At 61.1% G+C, this 21,142-nt stretch overlaps 1 protein-coding gene across 3 annotated transcripts; it reads right to left on the reverse strand.

Annotated features, from left to right (window-relative positions):
- Positions 1-264: 264 nt before the first annotated feature.
- Positions 265-17,943, reverse strand: TPCN2 (two pore segment channel 2). Of its 3 annotated transcripts, XM_075545241.1 has the most exons (25): positions 17,777-17,943; positions 13,279-13,343; positions 12,600-12,676; positions 11,913-12,090; positions 11,199-11,315; positions 10,089-10,195; positions 9,460-9,532; positions 9,131-9,230; positions 8,758-8,823; positions 8,583-8,647; positions 8,252-8,352; positions 7,745-7,826; positions 7,563-7,649; positions 7,151-7,270; positions 6,973-7,032; positions 6,594-6,722; positions 5,955-6,004; positions 5,207-5,306; positions 3,796-3,867; positions 2,992-3,068; positions 2,823-2,901; positions 2,547-2,629; positions 2,284-2,365; positions 2,024-2,133; positions 1,608-1,834 (listed from the first exon to the last, which is right to left on the reverse strand). In XM_075545241.1, exons 1-25 carry the CDS (start codon positions 17,901-17,903, stop codon positions 1,756-1,758), a joined length of 2,286 nt encoding a protein of 761 aa, XP_075401356.1. In that variant the 5' UTR covers positions 17,904-17,943; the 3' UTR covers positions 1,608-1,755. The 3 variants fall into 3 exon arrangements, 2 of the variants coding, with proteins under 2 accessions (XP_075401355.1, XP_075401356.1); XM_075545240.1 differs by lacking the exon at positions 2,284-2,365 and having other exon boundaries at positions 265-1,834; XR_012783908.1 differs by having other exon boundaries at positions 1,700-1,834; positions 2,547-2,901.
- Positions 17,944-21,142: the final 3,199 nt, after the last annotated feature.

The raw sequence follows: 21,142 nt of genomic DNA on the forward strand, positions 1-21,142 counted from the left end.
CAGGCCAGAAGGCCCCCACACTGGCCCCTCCAGGAGTGACCTCCTCCTGGGCCCCTAGAGCAGAGCTATGTCCACAGGAGCCTGGAACCACGAGGGTGTCTGAAGCCAGGACAGTCTCAGGGGCTGGTACCCTGGTGTCCTCACTGCAGCTGGCCGGGGTGGGAGTGGGGAGTGGGGTAGTAAAATGGAGATGGAGGAAGCAATTCAGGTAGAGCCGCCCTCCCCCCCACCCACCCCCAGCCCCAGGGGCTGGACAGGACTCATACTAGGTACCACCACTAGGTGGGGCTCAAGCTACAGCAGCAAAAGTAGGAATGAGGGTGTGGTTAGCAGCGGAGATGCTTTGCTGCTCCACTAATCAACAGTTCCCCCTGGGAACCCAGGGTGGGACCCACAGGGGCCTATAGGGTGGCGCCGAGTCAGAATTGGATGAATTTGGATTTTTAGATTAGAGGAGACAGAGCAGGGTGCCAACTGCCTGTTTGAGAAAGAAGTGGATAAGGTGAGCCGGGTGGGGTGGGGGGAGTTGGCAGGGAGCCACACCCCAGAGCCCCCAAATGCAGAGGACATCCGCCAAACCAGGCTGGTCAGAGTAACGCACTGCCCCCCAGCCATGGGCGTCCAGTTTGCGATGTTCCAGAGAGCCTGAAGGCCAGTGGGCAGCCAACTTCCTGGAGGGGGAGGGGCCCACTTCCTGCTCCTGGAGGACAGACTTCCTGGTCCTAGGAAAAGCCTACTTCCTGATCCTGGGGAGAGACGGTCAACTTCCTGCTCCTGACACAGGCCCACTTTAGTGGGCTCCTGTCAGGGAAGCCCACTTTCCGTCCCTAAGGGTTGCCACTTCCTGCTCCTGTGGGGTAAGCCTACATCCTGCTCTTGGAGAGTAGAAGCCGAATTCCTGTTCCTGGGAAAAGTCCACTTCCTGTTCCTTGGGAGGAGGCAGTTTCTGCTCCTATAAGGGGAACCCATATGGGGGGGAGGTGGGGGGGGGAAACGGGTATGCAGAACTTGTGTCCTCATCCCTTCCGTGCCCACAGCAGACATGACTAGCTGATCCCAGACTTACTTCCCATGAGAACGCCAATCCTTTTCCACTGGGTAACCCAGTCTGCTCCGTGCCCCTGCCTGCCCACACAGCCCCTCTGCCACCCTGGCTCGCACAGGCCTTCAAGCGAACTTGAGAAAGGTACCGTGGCCCGGGGAGATGCAGTGCACAGCCGCACCACCTCCCATGGCAACCCTGCTACAGAGACCCGGGGGCTGGCGTCAGGTGGCACAAGCACCCAGAGACCCAGACACGCTCACTCCAGCCATCGGTAATAAAAGACACTTAGTAAGTATTTCTCCATACAAAGCCCCCGGGGCCCACATCGAAGGCCCGGGGAATCTGTCATGAACCTGAGTGGGCCTGAGAGGCCAAGGGCCCTGGGAGCGGCCAGCAGCAGAGGCCTGCGCCTCCCCGGGGCCCGAGAGGAAGCGCAGTTTCCGGCCTTGTTGCGTGGCCCCTGGTGCACCTGTCCATGGACAGAGTGCTGTGGGAGCAGCTTGCGCAGGCACGCACGGGGTGGCACGGACAACTCTGCGGAGAAGTTGGGGGCTGGCAGGCTCTGGCCTGAGTAGTGCTGCAGGGGGCGAGGGGGCCCCCCTATCTGGCCTGGCCCGGCTTGGCTCCACCCTGCCTTGGCCACTTCCCCGCTGGTGCTTTCCCTGAGATCAGTGTCCCCCTCCTGCTGCCAGCCGGAGGGCCCGCCGTCGTCACCGGCACAGTGGCAGGTGGGGGTGGTGCCGCAGCTTTTCCAACAACTCCTCCTCCGTGGGCTCCTCCAGGATGTCCCTGCAGCGGGGACATGGCCAGAGGTCCCCTCAGAGGAAGCCATGGACACTAACAGCCTCGCCACGTCAGGCAGGGGGACAAGAGCTTCCTCCAGGTGGCCCAGGACTTGGGATCTTCAGACAAGAGGGGTAGGCTGGGGGTGGGGGGTGTCTCCGGCTTAGCCTCCCATGTCCATCCTGGCCGGCCCACCTGAACAGGAGCTCCACGGTGGAGTGGTAGGTGGCTGAGTGATAGGATGGCTCGGGAGCCCCGACCTGGAACTCTGAGTGGTCACGGCGGTCCCACTTGTGGATGAAGTTCTGGTTTGGGGAGCAGGGCAGAAGTGAGTGGAACAGCACCCTACCCCCTGCCCCGGTGCCCGCCAGGTCAGGCTGCCCCCTGCCCTCCCCGTGGCCCCTGAGGAGCCCCCAGGACCCCCTTGACGTGAGGAGTGCCGCTGGGTCTGGTACCTCCAGAATCAGAGCCAGGAATAGGTTGACCCAGATGACGGAGGACACCAGCCACCAGGACACGAAGTAGAGTTTGGACCACCTGGGGGAAGCGGGCAGTCAGTGGCTGAAAGACCTAGAACTGCCAGTAGGCACCGGCCAGAAGAGGGGCTGCTGGGGAGCAGACAGAGGGCTCCTGGGGCCTAGCCCCCTCCCCGACTTCCACCCCTAGTTCCCCCAGTCCTCAAGGCCCCCCCAGCTGTGATCCTCCTCCAGGGACTCACGGGCCGGAGAAGCGGCGATAGGCGTCCATATACACCTGCCAGTTGTTCACCACCATGACGTTCCAAAGCGTGACCAGGGCGGCCTACGGGCGAGCCAGTCCAGGGGGCTGCCAGGGGAGCCGGGAGGGCAAGGCCCAGGCAGTGGGGGCGGGCGGGAGGGAGGGGGGGCAGAGCTGGGCAGAGGCGGGGCGGCCAGAGAGGGGCGGGGCTCACCAGAGGCGGGGCAGTCAGGGGGCGGGACAGAGGGCGGGGCTCAGTGCTGGTAGGGGTGCTCACCGCAAAATCATCGAAGTTGCTGGGCCAATACTCCAGCTGCTCGAAGCTCCCACAGAGTGTAGAGCTGTTGGCGGCCAGGCTGGGGAACAGCACGCGCCCTGTCACGGTGGGATGCCCACGCCCACCCTGCTTGGCTGCAGACGCCCGCTCTGCCCGGGAGGTGCCTCACCTGCCGTTGCCAGGGGGAGCCACCACGGAACCCCGGAACAGGTTGATTCCGATGATGGCAAAGCTGTAGTACACCACCTGGGAGTAGGGGGTGGGGCAGGGGGGTTCTGTCAGCCTGCCCCACACCCAGCCCGGCCCCCAATACACCACCGCCCGACACCCCGCCTCCACTACACCACCTGGGGGAGGGGCCTCTGTCAGCACAGCCCCGTGTTAATGAGACAGGACCCATGGAGTCCCTGTCATATCTCTGTTGAGGGACAAGTGGTGCCAGCACCCGGGACACAGGTCATCCACCAGGGGCATTTGGGAGCCAAAGGACTGACCACCTGGGGGGCTGGGCAGGCACGCCTGTCCCACCAGGCAAGGCGACTCCCAAAACTTACCCCCCCAGAGCAGCAGCGCCCCAACCACATCTCAGCTCCCTGCCCAATGCCCCCCTACCCCTACTCAAGTTGGTTCAGAAACAGGTTTGCCCCCCACCCCTAGAACCCCACCCTGAATAAGAAGTTGAGCTCAGGCAACCAGCAGGGCCCCCATGACAGGTGGGGGTGGGGGCAGCCCCCGGAGCTTCCTGCCTGTTCTTCCACTGTCACCTCCCCACACACCTGTGCACTTACCCCCTCCTGCCCCCTACCTGTGTTTGCACCCATATGTGCCTGCCACCTAGCCCAGCTCATGAGTCCCAGGGCTCCCCAGCAAACCCCACCCCTGAGGCTGAGCGTTACCTGCACATGGCCAGGCTCAGAACCCCAAACCCAAGGTCAACCTTCCACCCCCAGCCCAGTCCCAGCCGGGCACTCACCACCAGGATGCCCGCGAAGGCCCGCATGTTCTTGATCAGGTCCAGCAGCGTGTTAGCCACAACCGCCATCATCTGAGGACAGGGGTGGCCCTGAAGACGCCTGCCCCCCTCAGGCCCCACCCCCACCCCGGACTTCGAGCGGAATGGAAGACTCAAATGTCCCTGTGCGGGGAGTGGGGGGCCGCCCTGATGACTCCTTGGTCCCCCCATGACCCCACCCCTCCTGGTCCTCTGAGAGGCTAGAGAAAACCACATGTTCTTGACAGGACAGCCCAGGACCCCGCCAGGGACCCCCACCTCCGCAGACTCCAGGGCCCCTACACTGGTATATCCACCTCCACATTCAGGTAGAGCACATACCTTATACACATTTCCCCATCATGTCCGCCACACACCTCTACTACACACCTCTACACACCCAATACATACATCACACATCCACACACAGGCAGACACACGCTTCCACATTATGTACACCACACCCATACACACATCCACACACCCGTGCATTCACCACACACCTGTACACACACTAGTGGACACACGTGTATGCACCTACACTAGTATATACATACCAGAGCTTCAAAAGGCTCAGGGCAAAATTCTGTTCTCTTTAAATCCTATTAGCTTTTCATTCATTTTCTCTGTGAACTTTTTTGAAGACCCCCTCGGACACCTGTACGCACATCACACACACCTGCATGCGCCCCACGCCACCAGACACATCACACACACCTGCATGTGCCCCACACCACCAGACACATCACACACAGCTGTGTACTCATCCACACACAGGTGTGTGCATCACACATACACTTCTATACACACCCTCACACACCTGTATATACCTGTATGTACCTGCACACACCTGTACTCACCCCCATACACTGGAGACATCACACCCCACACATGCATCCAGACCCACACACTGGTGTATGCACACTGGTACACATACGCCACACCTATGTGTTTCCATCTAACCCCAGATACATACATACATACCATACAGCTACCCCAAACCATACATACCCCCAAAATACCTGCACACACTCCAATACCCACTCACCCACCCCGTGCCCTGGACACAACCACCCCCATACACACTTACACACCCACCCTGTATATTTGTTCTTACGTGTGTGCACCCACACACATCGCACTCACCAACACACCCATGCACCCTCACTCCCTCCTGCCCCCCCACCTGGGCCCTCGCATTCACAGGCGCCCTCGCCCACCCAGCCCAGCTCATGGGCCCCTCCAGGGCTCCATACCAAACGCCTTTGGCAAAGCCAGCGTCTGAGACCTCAGCCCCCTCTCTGCTCCTCCAGCCTGGGGGCAGCAGAGGCTGCCCTGCTCCCAAGCAAGCCAGGCTCGGGAGCCCGGGCTGTCGCGAGTGGGCAGCACGCACCTTGATGTTGGGGATAATGCGCATGAAGCGGAACACGATGAGCATGTTCACCAGCCGCGTCATGTTCCACAGGGACAGCAGGCCCACCCTGTGTGGCTTCCTGGGGACCAGACGCCAGGGCCGTACAGAACCCCGGGGGGGACCCACAGTCAGAAACCACCAACCTGGGGACACCGTCCATCCACACAGCCCACAGTGGGCAGAGCCCCACCACCGGCTCTGCAACTTCCCACTGACCCTCAGCGGCACCCAAGTCTCACAAACTTGGGCCAAGGAGCCCGGGCATCTTCAAATGCCCTTCAAGAGGGCCCTGCTGCCCACAGGGCACAGCAGCACACAACAGCACAGGCTGGCTGCCCCTATAGACCCACGGCCAATCTACACCCAGCTCCACCCTCAACACGACAGGCTGGCTTCTTGGGATGCCACTTCCCCTCTTGAACAGTTCCCAGCTCCATCGCCCTGAGGCCAGTGCAGCCCCAGTGCCCAAGGGCCAGCCCTCCCTCCACCTATAGCCACACCCCAGGATCCTAACACAGGGTCCGAGTTCAGGGCCCCACCGCAGCGCAGAGACCCAGGCCTCCCCCCGGAGGGCCAGGCTGTCCAGCTGGAAGAGGCACCCAGGCCTCGGGAGGCTCTCCAAGAGCACTGTGGACACTGGAGGGAAAGGGGATGGCCCCCAGGGACAGGTGAGACCCGGCCAAGGGGCCGGGAGGGCCGGGGAAAGGCTGGGTCCCTCGTGACGTACCAGCCTGGGCGCGGGAACTGGTACACGATGAGGGTCGCGACCTCCAGCACCTGTCGCGGCAAAGGAAAAGCGCTGCTGCTAAGCATGGGTGCCTGGGAAATCCCCCAGCCTGCCACCTGGTCCCCTGCCCGCTGTGCCAACATCGAGCTCAGGAGAGCTGGGATGGACGGACAGACACACACACGGACACACACACCTGTGGGCTGGGCCCCACATCGGGGTTTCCTCTGGTGCAGGGCAAGGGAGAGGTGGCAGCTACGTGCCCCTGACTGTGCTCTGGGGCCGCTGGCCACCGGTCAACGGGGCCGTGGCTGTGAGCATGCCGCCCCGTTTCCCCAGGACCTTCGGTTTGGCGGGTGTGTTGTTTTGGTGTTTTTTAAATTTAACTTAAAGGTTTGCGGCAGCCCCGCTTGAGGTCTGTGGGTGCCATTTCCACCGGCCATGACCCGTCACACAGTCCCTGGGGAACCAAGTCCAGCTACTGACAGACACCTGGCTGCCCTCTCGCTCCTCATGACCTCCCACTACCCCCGGCCCTCTGGGGAACAGGGCAACAGGGCGGGGCTGGGGCAGCCACAGCCCTCACTGCCCCGCCTGACCCCCAGCCTCCCCGGCCCCCCTGCAGCCCCGGCAACCCACCAGCAGCACTAAGGTGAGAGCACCGTCAAAGATGTTGCTGAGGTGGGACAGGTAGCCCCGCAGGCCCAGGGCAAAGATCTTGAACAGCAGCTCCAGCTGGTAGTACAGGATGAAGCCCGAGTTCAGGATCTGTAGGGGGCACATGCAGGAAGTTCGTGCCGAGAGCGAGAGCCCGGGGCGGAGCCGCACACTTGGGGCCACCAACCCCCCAAGCCCTTCGTGAACAGCAGGGCACCACAGCCTCCCCAACTCGGTCACTCAGCTCCAGGGGGGCTCTAGAGGCGGCCCTGAGGGTGCAGTGGCCGCTGATGCCCCATCCTGTGCTCCTCTGGCCATTCCTACCCCACTCCCACCATCACCCTCGGGCTGGCCGGCTCACCCCCAGGAGGAAGTCGTCACGGTCATCGGGCACCAGGTCCGAGTCCAGCACCAGGAACACCTGTGAGCAGAGAGGGCAACTCACCAACTGGCCTCCCGGCCGGACCACACAGCTTCAAGTGGGAGTACCACGGGGGAGGGCACAACCCCACATCACACGCAGGGCGACCGGCGCTCACACAGATGGAGATGAGGTTGCCGAGGGCGATGAGGTTCCCCAGATAATCGAAGTAGCGGTGCCCGAAGAGGAACTGGGCACTCCGCAGGAATGGTGAGCGGTACTCGGGCCGTGGGGGGTGCTGCGGCGGGGGGAGGGGGATGTACAGCTCAGAGCCGTGCAGGGAGTCTACCCACCTGCACCCCAACACTCGCCTGCCAGAGCACCTCCCCTCACCCATCCACCCTAAGGAAACGGTCCCATGGTCCTCCCCCAACCCCAGGCCCTCATCCCAGCAAGCTGCCCTGGAGATTAGGGCAAGGCTAGCTGGACTTAGGGGGAACCCTGTGATCCATGGTCCCAGGGAGCTGCCCAAGGACCTGGGGCAGCGAGCCTGGACTCGGGAGCCGGGAGCCCGGCTGACCCGCCATTACCTCCTTGACCACTCGCTTGTCCACCTCGTTGATGAGCTTCTGGAAGTCCTCAGCTGACAGCAGGCTGTCACCATGGGAACGCACCTTCTGCAGAGGACAGGGAGGGGTCAGCACCCCAGACAGGCCCAGCTGCTGGCTGAGGAGCAGGAGCCTGCAGCCCGGGCAGCGGTGGCGGCGGTCACCTGCTCGATGGCCTGCCTGCAGTGTTTGGTCATGTGGATTTTCGCCAGCGCACGCAGGAAGGTCTCAGGCTGGACCCCGGCACTGTGAGGGGAGAGGCCGTGAGGGCCCGGGCCCGGCTGCTGGCTCAGACCTCAGAGGATGCGGAAGGCCCTGCCCAGGAGTGTCCCCCGTGGCCACAAATGGCCCGAGGGTGGGCCCCTCACGGAGCCTGAGAGGAAACAGGGCGGGATCCCGTGGGCCCAGCTGCCCCCACAGGCTTCCACGGCTGGACCCCGCCAATGTTCTTTTGTGGGCCTCTCCACTGCCGTCCGTCGGGGGAAGAACACAGCCCGAGCCGGACATCAGGGGCCCAGTCAAGCTTCCTGGGACAGACCCCAGCTCACACAGGTCCCCTGCCGAAACTGTGGGCCCCACCCTCAGTGAGGAGAGGGTCCCAGCAGGGCGCTCCCCCGCCCTCAGTGAGAAGGTCCCCGTCCCCACCTGAGGTCCCAGGTACCCCCACTCACGACTGTGGGTGGCCACCCCAGCCCCCGTCCAGGGAGACAAGGACTTCGTAGGCAGCCCGGGTGCCCAGCCTTCTCCGTAACAGTGACGTCTGCAGAGAGAGCTGGGGGGTACGGGGGGGGAGGGGGTCCTTCCTCTGCCAGGGCCAGGTCTTAGGACACTGGGACCCACAGAGCCTCAGGGAGATGGGGACCCTCAGTCAGTTCCCCCCAGGGGACCTTCCAGGGAGTGGGGGAGCGCCTTCCGTGGCAGTGGGGGCCCGAAGGAATGGAGCCCCCACCCCCAGAGAGCCTGGGCCCTCTCCTGCCTCCAAGCCTGGCCAGGAAGTCTCACCATCAAGTAGCCCCGGAACTGACTGTAGATGATAGCTGTGAGCAGGTTCATCAGGAACAAGCTGCCTTCAGGGAAGAGCCTGGTCAGTGTCCCCACGACCCGGTCAGCAGTCTCATGGCTGGTCAGTGTCCCCACACCCCATAGTATGGTCAGAGAGGGTGGGCGCGTTGCTCACCGATAATGGTGAAGAAGATGAAGAAAAGGCTGTAGGCCCGGTTCTTGGAGTACGCCGGCATCATCACTGGGGGGGAGAGACCTCAGGACGGGGCCCGCTCCCCCCCCCCCCCGCACAGTGTGACTCTCACCCCTTGCTGACAGGCCCCCAGGAGCAGGGAGCTCACTACCCTCTCATCCCTGCGCTGATCTGAAGCCACCCTGGGAGCCCGCAGGCTGGTGTGAGCAGGTCTTGACTCTCTTCCCCAAATCCCGGTGCACATGCACAATATACACCCTGTCGTGCACGTGCAAACACGCCATCAGATGCACACACACACAACGCACTCCCCGTCACAGACACATGCCCATCGCGCACACCCCACTGAGCGCACCATCAGGGTTGTTGGCCGTGGTGAGCAGCACAAGCAGGGAGGTCAGGGCCTCGGGCAGGTTGCGGAAGTACAGTAGCCGCTCCTTGCTCACCCCGTCGTCCTGCGAGCAGATGGCCCTCAGAATGGCCCCTCGGCCAGGCCGAGCCCACCCCCCTGTGGGGCAGCCACAGGACAGAGCGCTCGGACCCTGCCCTGCAGCCCCTCACCCACCACAGCCCACTCACCACACCCAGGACCCTCACCCACCCCAGGGCACTCTAACCTGCCGCCCCGTGAGCCCCCGGCACAGTGCACTGAGCCCCCTGCATGCACACCCCCACGGCCCGCACCTTTTCGCCCGTGAACAGCAGCATCCCGAACATGGTGAAGAAGCACAGGTGCAGCACCAGCAGCAGCGCCAAACTGGGGGCGAGGGGGCGGTCAGCATGGGAGAACTTGGCCCCACGCCAGTGACCATGGCCCGGGAACAGTGACAGCATGTCCACCAGCCCCCGAAGACCAGGTCAGCCCAGAGGGGTCTCAGGGGGTCCATGCTGGTGGGACCCCAGTGCACCTTGGCCATGTTCCAGGTCTGGGCACAGATCTTTGCTGGGAGCCTGCTGAGCTGTGGACCCCAAGCACCTGCTCTCCACCTCCATGCCACTCGGGGATCCACCCTACCTGCCCCCAAGCGCCCAGGCGCCCACCCATCTGGGGCCCCGGGGGCCTCCTGCACCTATTTCCCCCATCCTCCTACAGCCTCCACCTGGCCAATCAGGGCCCAGGGCCCCCTGCACCTGTCCCCTTATCCCCCCATGGTGCCCATGTGGGATTTGAGGCTCTCTGCACCTGTCCACCCCCAACCCCACGCACACATACACATACCCTACCTGGCCATCCAGAGGCCAGAGCCCCCTCACCTGACCCCGTCCCCCTCCATCTGGCCATCCAGAGGTCAGGTCCCCACCCACACACACACCTGGCCAGCTGTGGCAGCGTGGAGCGGATGCACTTGAGGGTCTTCTTCATCAAGGACGAGTTCTGCAGCAGGAAGAAGGGGCGCAGCAGCCGGCGCACACGCATGGTCTGCGGACAGCACGCCATACACTCAGATGCCAAGCGCTGGGCCAGCCACCACGGGACCATCCCGCCCCGGGGCCTGTCACCCCTGCCTCCATTGCAGACAGCCCCCAGGGCAAATCATGCCCCTGCCACCACAGCAGACAGTCCCTGGAGGCCATCATCACGGGGAGCTTCCGCTGCAGTGAGCCTCTAACAGCCTGGGGACATCCTCCTAGAGGCTCCCAGCAGCCCGGGCCACATGGAGTCACAGTGAAAGACAGGAAGGCGTGTCCCCAACGGGAGAACCTGCTGCCACGCCAGCAACTGAGTCCCCACGCCCCAGCCCAGCCGGCCCACAGTGAGCGAGCAGCAGGGCAGGGCAGGCCAGGGTCTTGAAGAAAACACCTGTTCTCTTCAGAGAGCAGGCTCCTCCCAGACACGGCCAGGCAGCCACCCATCACTGCACACCCACACTAACCCGCCAAGGAGGTGGGCAGTACAGGGGCAGCTGGGGCTCCTTCATCCTGCCCCATGGACTCAAGACTACAGCCCACAGCCAAGTGCAGCTGCCCTTCAATTTGCCCCATGTGTCCACTTGCACACGTGTATACGCGTGCACATCGCACACACACACACTCACACAGCCTCTCCTACTGGCTGTGTGTCTCCGGGAGACGGCCCCGAAGCACTCACAGTCCCGTCCCGTGGTGGGTGCTGACCGGCATGGTGGTCCCCATCCACACCTCCCCAGAGCGGGAGCACCCAGGTGGCATATGCCTGGGACCCAGCCAGCTGCAGAGCGGAGGCTGGGAGCTGAGAGCCAGGTCCTCCACTCCCTCAGGGAGACCCCGAGAAACCCGGGTGGGTATCCCCAGCCACAACATGCTCACGTGCAAGGTGGGAGCACAGCTCCCTGGCTAACACGGGGGTACACCCAGGAGCGAGGAGAGTGTTGGGCAGGCGGCCGGATGACTGCCCAGGTCCCCAGCACCGAGCCCCCACCCACATGGGCAGCTGTGTCACGTACCTCCCAGCAGAGGAAGCTCAGCGAGACGATCCAGTCGGTCAGAGACACCACCAGCACCAGGAAGTAGGCCAACAGCCAGGGGCTGCTGCGGTACTGGGCCCAGCCGATCAGGTAGCCCTGCGGGCAGCCACCAGGTTACACCCCGTACAGGGCACCCTGCCCCGGGCCAGCACTAACAAAGAGCCAGGTGCCTTCCACAGGGCCATGGGAGGCCAGCACCCACTGACACCAGGTCAGCCTGGATACCTACACACCCACCTGCCTATCCTGCTCCTGCCTGCAGAGGGTGTGGCTGGCGGGTGAGAGCAATCCCACTGACTGACCCCAGACCAGCCCTTCCCAGACAGCACACCCAGGATGTGCCCAGCTGCCACCACAGACTCACCCAGACCCTGCCCTCGGCCCAAGGAGGCCAGTCACCTTCCCCAAGGCCAGGCAGGGTCAGGGAGCAAGGACAGATGGTCATGTGACTGTGGCTCAGTTGGGGTGGGAGAGGAGTAAAGTCTGGGGGACCCTGGGGATGACAGGGCTCCCGCAGGAATCTGATATCACACAAAGAATCCAGGCTATGTGGGGGGCCATGGCAGGACCCGTGTCCCTGGGCTCATGAGGATGTCGGGGCTCAGCCAAGCCCACCTGTGTGAGTGGCTTTTGTACTGGCCTGGCCCCACCCAGACTCGGTTGGCTTTGTGTGGGGAAGGGGGGCTGCCCCACCTTCATGATGACGTCAGCCAGGAAGACCAGCAGGCAGAGCAGTTCCACGCTCTCCGTCAGGCCGCAGGGCGGCTCCCAGGCGGGTGAGCGGAAGCGGACGTCCGAGGAGCTGGTGAGGGAGGACGGGGTCTCCACAAAGGCCAGCGCCAGGATCAGGAAGATGGTGACGCTCAGGATCCTGCCAGAGGGAAGCGCTGGTAACCCTGCACCCCCAGCCCGCTCGGACCCGTCCATCCAGCCCAAGGGGACAGCACGCAGCCACTGTGGGGACTGATGTCTGGCCTGGGCCACGCAACGTGGGTAAGCTTGGACACGGGCAGCCGAGCAGTACAGGCAGACGTCAGGGCCACCCATCCCGTGACACTGGGAATGCCCAGTGTCCCCACAGGGCAATCTTGACACAGGAGGCCGATGAGCAGTTGCGAGGGTGGGGGGCAGGAGTGACTGCTCATGGGTACAGGTCTCCTTTTGGGGTGACTGATGTCCAGGGCTGGAAAGAGGTGTTGGCCACCCACATCACCAAATGCCACTTTAAAATGGTGACCTTCATGCCCCATGAATTTCACCTCAATAAAAAATTCAAGTCCACAGTCTCGGCGCCCCAAACTATCTGGAAAAACCCTCCCCTGACGCCTGCGAGCGGGTGTGTCCCCAGCACAGGGGACAGTCCCTCATCCCCGTCCTCACCGCTGACAGGAGCTGGAGTAATACCACCGGTAGAACCACATCCCACGGGCGTCCATGCGGTGGTTGATGGAGCGGTACTGGAAGGGAGGGCGACACAGGGCGTGGATGCAGGCCCGTGCTGCACACACACACGTGCACACACAGTACCTTCACACACACACGCCCGCGTCAGCCTGCCCTCACAGCACTCCAAGACACACACCCAGCCTCGGCCCGAAGCAGGTCAGGAGATGGGCGTGTGACACTGGGACACATGGTCGAGGAGTCTGCCCGGGCCGAAGCCCACAGCCTGCGCTACCCCATATCCCCGGCAGACAGTGCTGTGGAGGGCCGCCCCCCACTGCCCTGCCCCCACTCCGGGCATGGAACTGCCCGTCAGTCCCATGCTCACCCCCCTGTGCCACACATCCCGGGAGGACCCCCAGCTGAGTCCCGCACTTAGTGCCCATTTCCCCTCGGCACCTAACAGGCCCAGGTGGCACTTGTGGGGCAGAACCATCTTGCAACCTGCGCCACCTGTCTGTCCCAGGATGCATCTGGGCCCTGACCCCTCATGGGTCCTCGGAGCATGGCCATTCACCAAGCCTGCAGGCCCAGGTCCCGTCACCCAGACGTCTGGACCACACTGAGCAGAACCGGGCAACAGAGTGACCAGAGAGGGGGGTGGGGCAGTACCCACCTTGATTGCGTCCTCAATGAAGACCACAGCCTGGTCGATGCAGAGCTCCCGGCCAGCCTTGCTGCCTGCGTGGAGGGGGCGGGCGGGCGGGGGCCACGCTGTTTATGGACAGGACCCCATGCCCTGCCACCACCACCCCATGGCCGATTGGGGGACACAGGGGAGGGGCATCAGTAATGGGCAGTCTGCCCTGAGGGTCTTGCAAGGCCAGGACACGAAGCCCAGAGGCCAGGTAGCCCACTCCACAATCCGCTGTCTGACACCACTGGGGGCTCAGGAGACTGGGGGTGGGGGGCTGGCTGCGAGGGGCCTTTTAGGCACCCAGCACCCCTGCTGCACAGGAGCCCTCAGACCCAGGAGCCTGGGTCCCTCACGCGGGTCTGGTCTGAGTCCTCGGCCCCAAGAGCCTGTCTGCCCCCCTCGCTGGCAGAAGGAACCATGTGATCGGCCGGAGGGCAGTTGCTGTACTTAGAGAGGCCAAAGTCCACGCAGCTGACGTCCATCAGAGGGATACCCAGGTGGCCTGGGGGAGAGAGGCCAGCACATGACCTCGCCCAGAGCTCAGTGCCCGGCAAATAAGGGAACAAAGAGCCGCTGCTCTTACCACTCGGTGAACTGGGCTGCTCACCCTCCCCCAGTCCCCAATCTGCCCACCTCCCCCACCCACACCTGCTGTGGCTGACAGTGGCTGCCTCCCAGGAGGTGAGGTTGCAGCGGGCAACTGATGGACTCAGGACCACTGCCCACTCTACCTGTGGCCCTGAGGAGACAGCAATCCCTGCCTGGGAGTTGCACTGGGGGCCATGTATCCATGGGGTACGTGGGGGCTGAACAGAGACCAAAGAATGGACAAGAATATCTCCCTGTGCCTGCAGCCAGCGCCTTCTCTGCCTGGGCCTGGGCATCCCCAAGTGGACAGCCACCAGGCTGACCCTGAGAACTCCTGGGTGGGGGTGGAGGGGGCAGAGGTGGCTTAGTAGTCATCCAGGGAGAATGGCAACCAGGGGTCCCCAGCAGTGCCGTGTCCTCGGGGCTAGGTCAGCTCAAGCTGGGGCTCACAGAGAACCAAGGCTGGGGGCAGGGGACTCTGGTACCCCCAAGATGCCAGATTCCCCAGGAAGCAAAGGCCACTGCCTGGGCAGCTCTACAACACTGCTTCTCACAGAGGAAGGAGTTTTGAGGGCATCTAATAAGACAGAAAGAGACTCAGGTCCAGAGAGGACCCAGGTCACCCCCAGCCAAGACCAGGTACTGGACAGGGACTCACACCCAGGGTCCACAGCACCAGAATGGCCCTGAGTCTTCACCTGCAGAGGGGCGACATCCTGACCCAGGCCCGAGAAGAGCACACTGACCGAGCCCCACACGGTGTCCATGGACAGATGGCAGGGCAGTCCCAATATGGGGCACAGGGCATCCTGTCCCTGTTTCCAGGCACCTTTGCCAGAGACCACAAGCTGGACAGAGCTTCCTAACATTCTCTAGCTGGCCACTGCCACCTTATCAACAATCTCATCTACCAGCCTGCCTGGCTCCAGCTGGGGCTGGGCCTACAAGCCATTGTCCCCCCACCCAGGACAGCTATCAGGTGGTTATCAGGTGCCCTGAGGTCCTGACTCATAGCGACCATAGTACAACAGAGCGAAACAACCCCTGGTCCTCCGGCATCCTCACAATTGTTCTGTCTGAGCCCGTGGTTGCAGCTGCTGGGTCCACTCACTTCCTGGAGGGTCTTCTCTGACCCTCTACTCTACCAACCATGATGTCCTCCAGGGGCTGGTCCCTCCTGACAGCACGTCACCAAGCCTCACTGTTCTTGCCGCTAAGGGGCACACTGGCTGTACTTCTTCCACGACGGCTCAGTCTGTCCCTTTGGCAGTCCGTGGCCGTCCAACAGTCTCCTCCAGCCCCACCATTCAAATGCATGGATTCGTCTTCGGCTTCCGACGGCCAACGAGTTGAGTGGATTCCTATCAACACTGTAGGGCAGAGTGGGACCGTCCCATGGGGTCTCCGAGAATGTGCATCTTTGAGACGGCCGACGGCACCCTCTTTCTCCCTCTCAGGGTCGGCGGGTTTGACGCACCCACTTTGCAGTTAGCAGCCCAAATGCTCAACCCTTTGGACCTAAGGAACGAATGGGAATCCCAGAGCTCTTCGTTGTGCTCACATGGAACCTGCACACGGACCGAAACCTGCTTTTGCGAACAGAACAGGGGCACGCTGCACGGCTGAAGATCAGGAAAGGTGTGCGGCGCGTCAGGGTTGTATCCTCGCGCCATCCGGAGTGCCTGCGCTGAGCAAGTCCTCGGGGAAGAGGGTACCATCGTAACATCAGAAAAGGCTGAAGTCCGTCGTGCTCGGGTCCCCAATCAGCGCTCATGGAAGCAGCTGTCCAGAGACCACACAACGCCCCGCATTGGGTCCGCCTGCTGCACAAGGCCTCTTTAAAGTGACACGAAGCAAGGCGGCTACTTTGAGGGCAGAGGAGAGCCTGACGGAAGCCATGGTACTTTCCAGTGCTTCGCGTGCATCCGAAAGTTGGATGCTAAACAAGGACGACCCAGAAGAATCGATGCCTTTGGATCACGGCGAAGGCAAAGAAGCCCGTCGGTACCACGGAGTGCCACACGAATAAGCCGATCCGTCTTGGAAGAAGTACAGCCAGAAAGTTCCTTAAAAGTTAGGACACGCCGTCAGGCAAGGCCGGGTCCCGGAGCAGGCCGGCGGGCTTGGTAAAGCAGAGAGGCAGCGGAAGAGAGGACGGCGGGCTGCCACGGCGCTGTCACAGCAGGCTCACACGTAAGGATGAAGGCAATTCCTTCTGCTGTCCATCAGGTGACTCTGAGTCAGAAGCCACTCCACAGCACCCGACAACAACAAGAACCACAATGACTTTTAAAACAGGCCACACCTGGTACGTCACTTCTGACTTATGGCCGGCCCACAGGCCACTGAGTAAATAAAACTGCCCCATGGGGTCTGCTTGGCTGTGATCTTTTTTTGGGGGGGTGGTGAGGGGGGTCAGTCACTAGGCCTTTCTTCCACTGTGCTTCTAGGTGGGTCTATACCTCCAACTTTTTAGCGAATAAACTACACCAAACCCACAGACAACTCACAGTGACCCTATAAGGGGGTTCCGAAGCTGTACATCTTTACGGGAACCAAGAACCTCATTTTCCTTTCGTGGAGCGTCTGGGGGGTTTAAACTGCCTTGTGGTGAGCAGCCCCACGCCTACCCCACTGCGCCACCAGGGCTCCTGGGTGTGGACCGTGAACACCACGCAGGGGAGCTCTGTTACTGCCCTCCTGTCCTAAGACTCAAGGAGCCCTGGTGGTGTAGTGGTTACCCACAGGGCTGTGGACCGCAAGGTCGGCAGTATGGAGCCACCAGCTGCTCCTTGGGAGAAAGATCAGGAGTTCGACTCCTTTCAAGAGTGACTGTCTCAGAACTCCACAGGGGCAGTTCCACCCAGTCGTGTAGGGTCACTGAGTCAGTACTGACTGCACGGCAATAGGTTTGGTGTCAGAAGGTCACGTGGCCGGGGAGAGGAAGCATCTGAAAGACCCCTTCTGTACCCTAAGTCCCTGTCCCTACCCACACCAAGGCCTGGCACGGGCTGGACACTGTCTGACCCGGTAAGGTACCCAGTTAGAGTCCAGGGAGGCAGTCAGGGTGTCCACCCCAGCCTCTAGTTTTGGGGCCCCTACCATGTTATCCCACAGATGGGCATAAGCCTGCAGGCAGGTTAGGGGGACCCCCCCTGGACAGAAGCGGAGAATGAGCCCAGAGGGTGGAAGTGGTGGGGCATGACCAGCCAGCTGGGTTCCGGCAGAGGCTGTATCACCCAGAATCCAGGCTGTGACCTTGCTAGCACATGGGGCTTGGAGTTGGGGTGCGGGGGCTAGGTGTTCAAGGGGTTTTTCTGTACCTGGAACCCCAGGAACCCGAGCCTCACTCTCCCTAGGGCAAGCAATCTCTGCGTAAACAGGAAGGGCCAGCTAGAGCCTAGTGATCGGCTGGACAGGCGCGGAGTGAGGAAGCTACTCCGTTTCTCATCTCTCTCGCACCTGCCCCTGCTTTGGGGGCCCCAGGAGTCTCTATGTGCAGAATAATGCGGCCACAAGGGTTCCAACCGCCCCCCCTGCCACTCACAGGCGGTGAAACCTTGGGGCGGCAGCCTCCACTCCCTGCGCCCTGGGTTCCTTCCCCTCCGCCCCGGGAAAGGAAGCGGCAGCTACAACCACTCCGGGTCGGGGTGTGGCCCGGGCCCCCAGAGGGTGGTCTCCGGATGCCAAGCCCCCCTCCAGACTAGGGGGCGAGGGGGCAGGACCTAGCTCCCCATTTCTCCGTTCCTGCACGAGTTGGTCCCTCCCCACTAGGTGAGGCCCGCGCAAGTCTGCTCGGGCTGCTCGGCTAGCAGGGTCCCAGTAAGGTCCCCAGCAGGGTCCTGGGGGGCCGCGGGGTCCCATGCGACTCCCTACGCGGGCTGCTCACCTCTGGCCTGGGCGCCGCGGCAAGTGGCCACCGCAGCTGCCGCCACATCCTCCACTGGACATACGTGTTTGCTGCCTACGCGGGCCCGGCCCAGGAGGGGCTCAGACTCCACCCGGGGGTCCGCCATCCGGTCGCCGCGTCCAGCCAGCCCAGCGGAGCACGCCGAATTCCACTGCGCAGGCGCGGGCCGGAGTTCGGATGGGCGGGCACCAGCTCTGTGATGTAAGGGTGCTCCAGTCGTTCCAAGCCAATGAGGGCGGAGATTTAGTGGAGTGGGCAGGGATTCCTTGGGCCACGCCCTCCGGGGGGTGGAGCTTGGCTTCTCTGCGGGCCTGGTCAGCGCCTGGGGCGGTAGGGACGCGCCTGCACCGGGTGGAGTGCTTTAGAAGAATTCTTAGAAAAGCAACTTTCTCCCAGGCCTGCTGAGTCAGAAACTCGGGCGGGGTTTGATACTGCAGCTTGCCAGAGTTTGAGAACCTGAGTTTGAAGCCCTGGGCTACTAGTCCAAAGTTCAAAAACGCCCCTAGGTGCTGGAGGTCACCTTCTGAAAGGTCCAGCCTTGAAAGCGCTGTGGAAAGCGGTTCTTTGCACAAGTGGAGTCGTCGTGATTGGAATGGGTTCAAAAACATCTAATTCCCGGTACATGGGGAGACAGCGAGGGCCCTCCCCCATAAATTTCGCTGATGACAAATCCAGGAAAGATATCATGCCTGGAGTTGCAAAGACTGAAGAGTCTATGGGCAAAATATTGAAGGACACAGGCAATACCAAGGAAGATGGAAAGCGTCCACAGAGGCCCTGTGCCCCAAAAGGTCTGGTGGATGCTCAGTCCTTTCAAGATGCAGCCCATGGTCAAGGGCCAATCTTCTTGAAGGTCCAGGTCCGTGCTGCAAGACTCCGGGAATGACAGAATACCAATTGAGATGTTTCAACAAATGATGGATGCTCATTCATCTATACGCAGGAATTTGGAAGACAGTTACCTGGCCAACCGACGACACCTGTTTGTGCCCCTTGCAAAGAAAGGTGGTACTCCGACAGTGAGTAGAAATGATCCAGCAATACCATTGCTACGGCATGCAAGTAACATGTGGCCGGAGAGAGGTCAAGAGCAGATGCAGGAGTCCGTCACCCACCAGAAATTCAATTCTTCTAGCTGGATGCAAAGGGTATTATTGCTGATATCAGGTGGATGTTGGTGGTAAGCAGAAAACGCCAGGGAAATGCTTGCTGGTGTCCTGTCGATCCTAACAAGCTACAGATAACCCTGAGAAGAATGGAAATTCCAGAACACTTCGAAGTGTTCTTGCAGAAAGTGTGCACAAGCCAAGAGGAGGTCATTGGACCAGAACAGGGGGATACCTTTGGGATACCCCAAAACCGAACGCACTGCTATCCAGTTGGTGCCAACTCTTAACAACCCAATAGGGCAGGGTAGAACTGCCTCTGTGGGTTTCTGAGACTGTGACTCTTCACGGGAATAGAAAGCCGATGAACGGCTGGTCGTTTCAAACTGCTGACCTTGCAATTAGCAGCCCAATACGTAACCACTGCGCCACCAGGACTTCAGGGGGATAGGAAGTGCTTTAAAACCAGTAACTGTGTGCATCAGGGTTGTAGCCTCTTGTGGCAGTTACATAATTTCATGTCAACTTGTTACATAGGTTATAGGGATGGAGTCTAGCCTGTCAATCAGGTCAGACCAATCATGCCTCTGTGTGGGTGGGCATGCCTTCTCCTGAGAATTCCGGGAACTCCTGGTTTCCTCACTGGAGGCGGAACACACACTCTCCATGCTTCGTCTTCCTGCTAAGAAGCCACATGGAGCTACACTGATGGAGCCAGAGCCCTGGAGTTGGAGGAGCCACGTGAAGACCCACACCAGTGCTGAGATGCTTCCACTGCCACTGTATCCACCAGACTTCCCACCCACTGGCCCGTGATCTTCCTGCATTCAGGGTCATTGCCTGTGTTGCGTGGAGTCTGAAGAGGACTTTATAGACTGGTATCGGACATATGGGCTGATATCAGACTTATGGACTTGATCTGGACTGGGCTGGGATGTTTGCTTAATCTACAATGACTCTTTATAGAAAGATGAGTGTCTCTGGATATGTTTCTCTAGTCCGCACACCTGTCCTCACACTTACTCCATCTGTGAGCTGAGCAAACCATCAGAGAAGCTGGGTTCCATAAAAAAGAGGACAACCCTCTTTCTTCTGGGAGCGAGGGTGTGCTGGGGGGCAAGGGGAGGGCAGTTTGAGGAGGGAGAGCCTATTATGCCAGCAAAGGTGGGAATCTACCCGGAACAGAGTTCCCAGCAGATGTCAGAGTGGACAGAGAGAGAAAGGAGCTCCTGGATCCAGCAATACCTGAAGCTGCAGTTTTTTTTAAGTGACAAAAGCCAATAATTTTTTTTCAAGTGACCGTAGCCAGTAAATAATTCCTCTTTTCTCTTCAATCCGGCCTCTCTCGCAACATTGACTTAGGCAATAGCCCGGAAGGTGACAGTTGGGGTTCCAAGCGGGGACTTTCCTTCTCCCACAATTCCTTGTGCTCTCTCTCCTTCCCAGCAGGGTCCCAGCACGGTGGCTCCCGCAGAGATGGGCAGTAAGAAGGGCTGATGCTAGCTGAGACCAGAGAGTCACCGTCATCACTCACAAGCACATCCACAGCGTGGCCTTCAAGAAGCGTGCCCCTCGGGCCCTCGGGGAGATCCAGAAGTTCTCCCTGAAGGAGATAGGGACAGCCAATGGAAGAATGGACACCAGGTTCAGCAAGGCTCTCTGGGCCAAAGGAACCAGGAACGTCCTGTCCCATCTCCCAGGGCGGTTGTCCAAGAAACGTAGTCAGGATGAACATTCACCAAACAAGCCCGACATGCCCGTCACCACTGCCCAAAGCCTGCAGACAGCCAATAGGCATGCAAACTAGTGGCTGATTAGCTAACAGAGGTTCTAAAACTGCACGCGCACACACACACACAAAATGGGGTTCTTTGGGACAATAACTATCAACCACATTGTGAGGCAAAATAAAAGGAAAACAGGTATTGCCTCGCAGCAGGTCAGGAAGCTGCTGGGCCGGCTGGTGTCTAGAGACCCAGCCTGGTAAAGGGACGGGGCCTGGTCACACGTCAGGCAGGGCCAGGGTTTCTCCTCCCCTGGGCACCTCCAGTCAAGATTCCATTTCCTGGGAGGGAGAGTGCAGCCAGACTGCCTGGGACATTCGCATATGCTGGAGTGTCTGAGCTGTCGAGAGGAATGGGTTCCTGAGAAGGGACTCGTGCCCTCCAAGGAGAATTTGACCTGGAGTCAAATTCCCAGCAGCTCTCCCAAGGAGGTTCTGGGTATCTGAGAAAGGGTG

This window comes from Tenrec ecaudatus, chromosome 4 (genome assembly GCF_050624435.1).
Source record: "Tenrec ecaudatus isolate mTenEca1 chromosome 4, mTenEca1.hap1, whole genome shotgun sequence".
In the NCBI taxonomy this organism is placed as follows: Eukaryota; Metazoa; Chordata; class Mammalia; order Afrosoricida; family Tenrecidae; genus Tenrec; species Tenrec ecaudatus.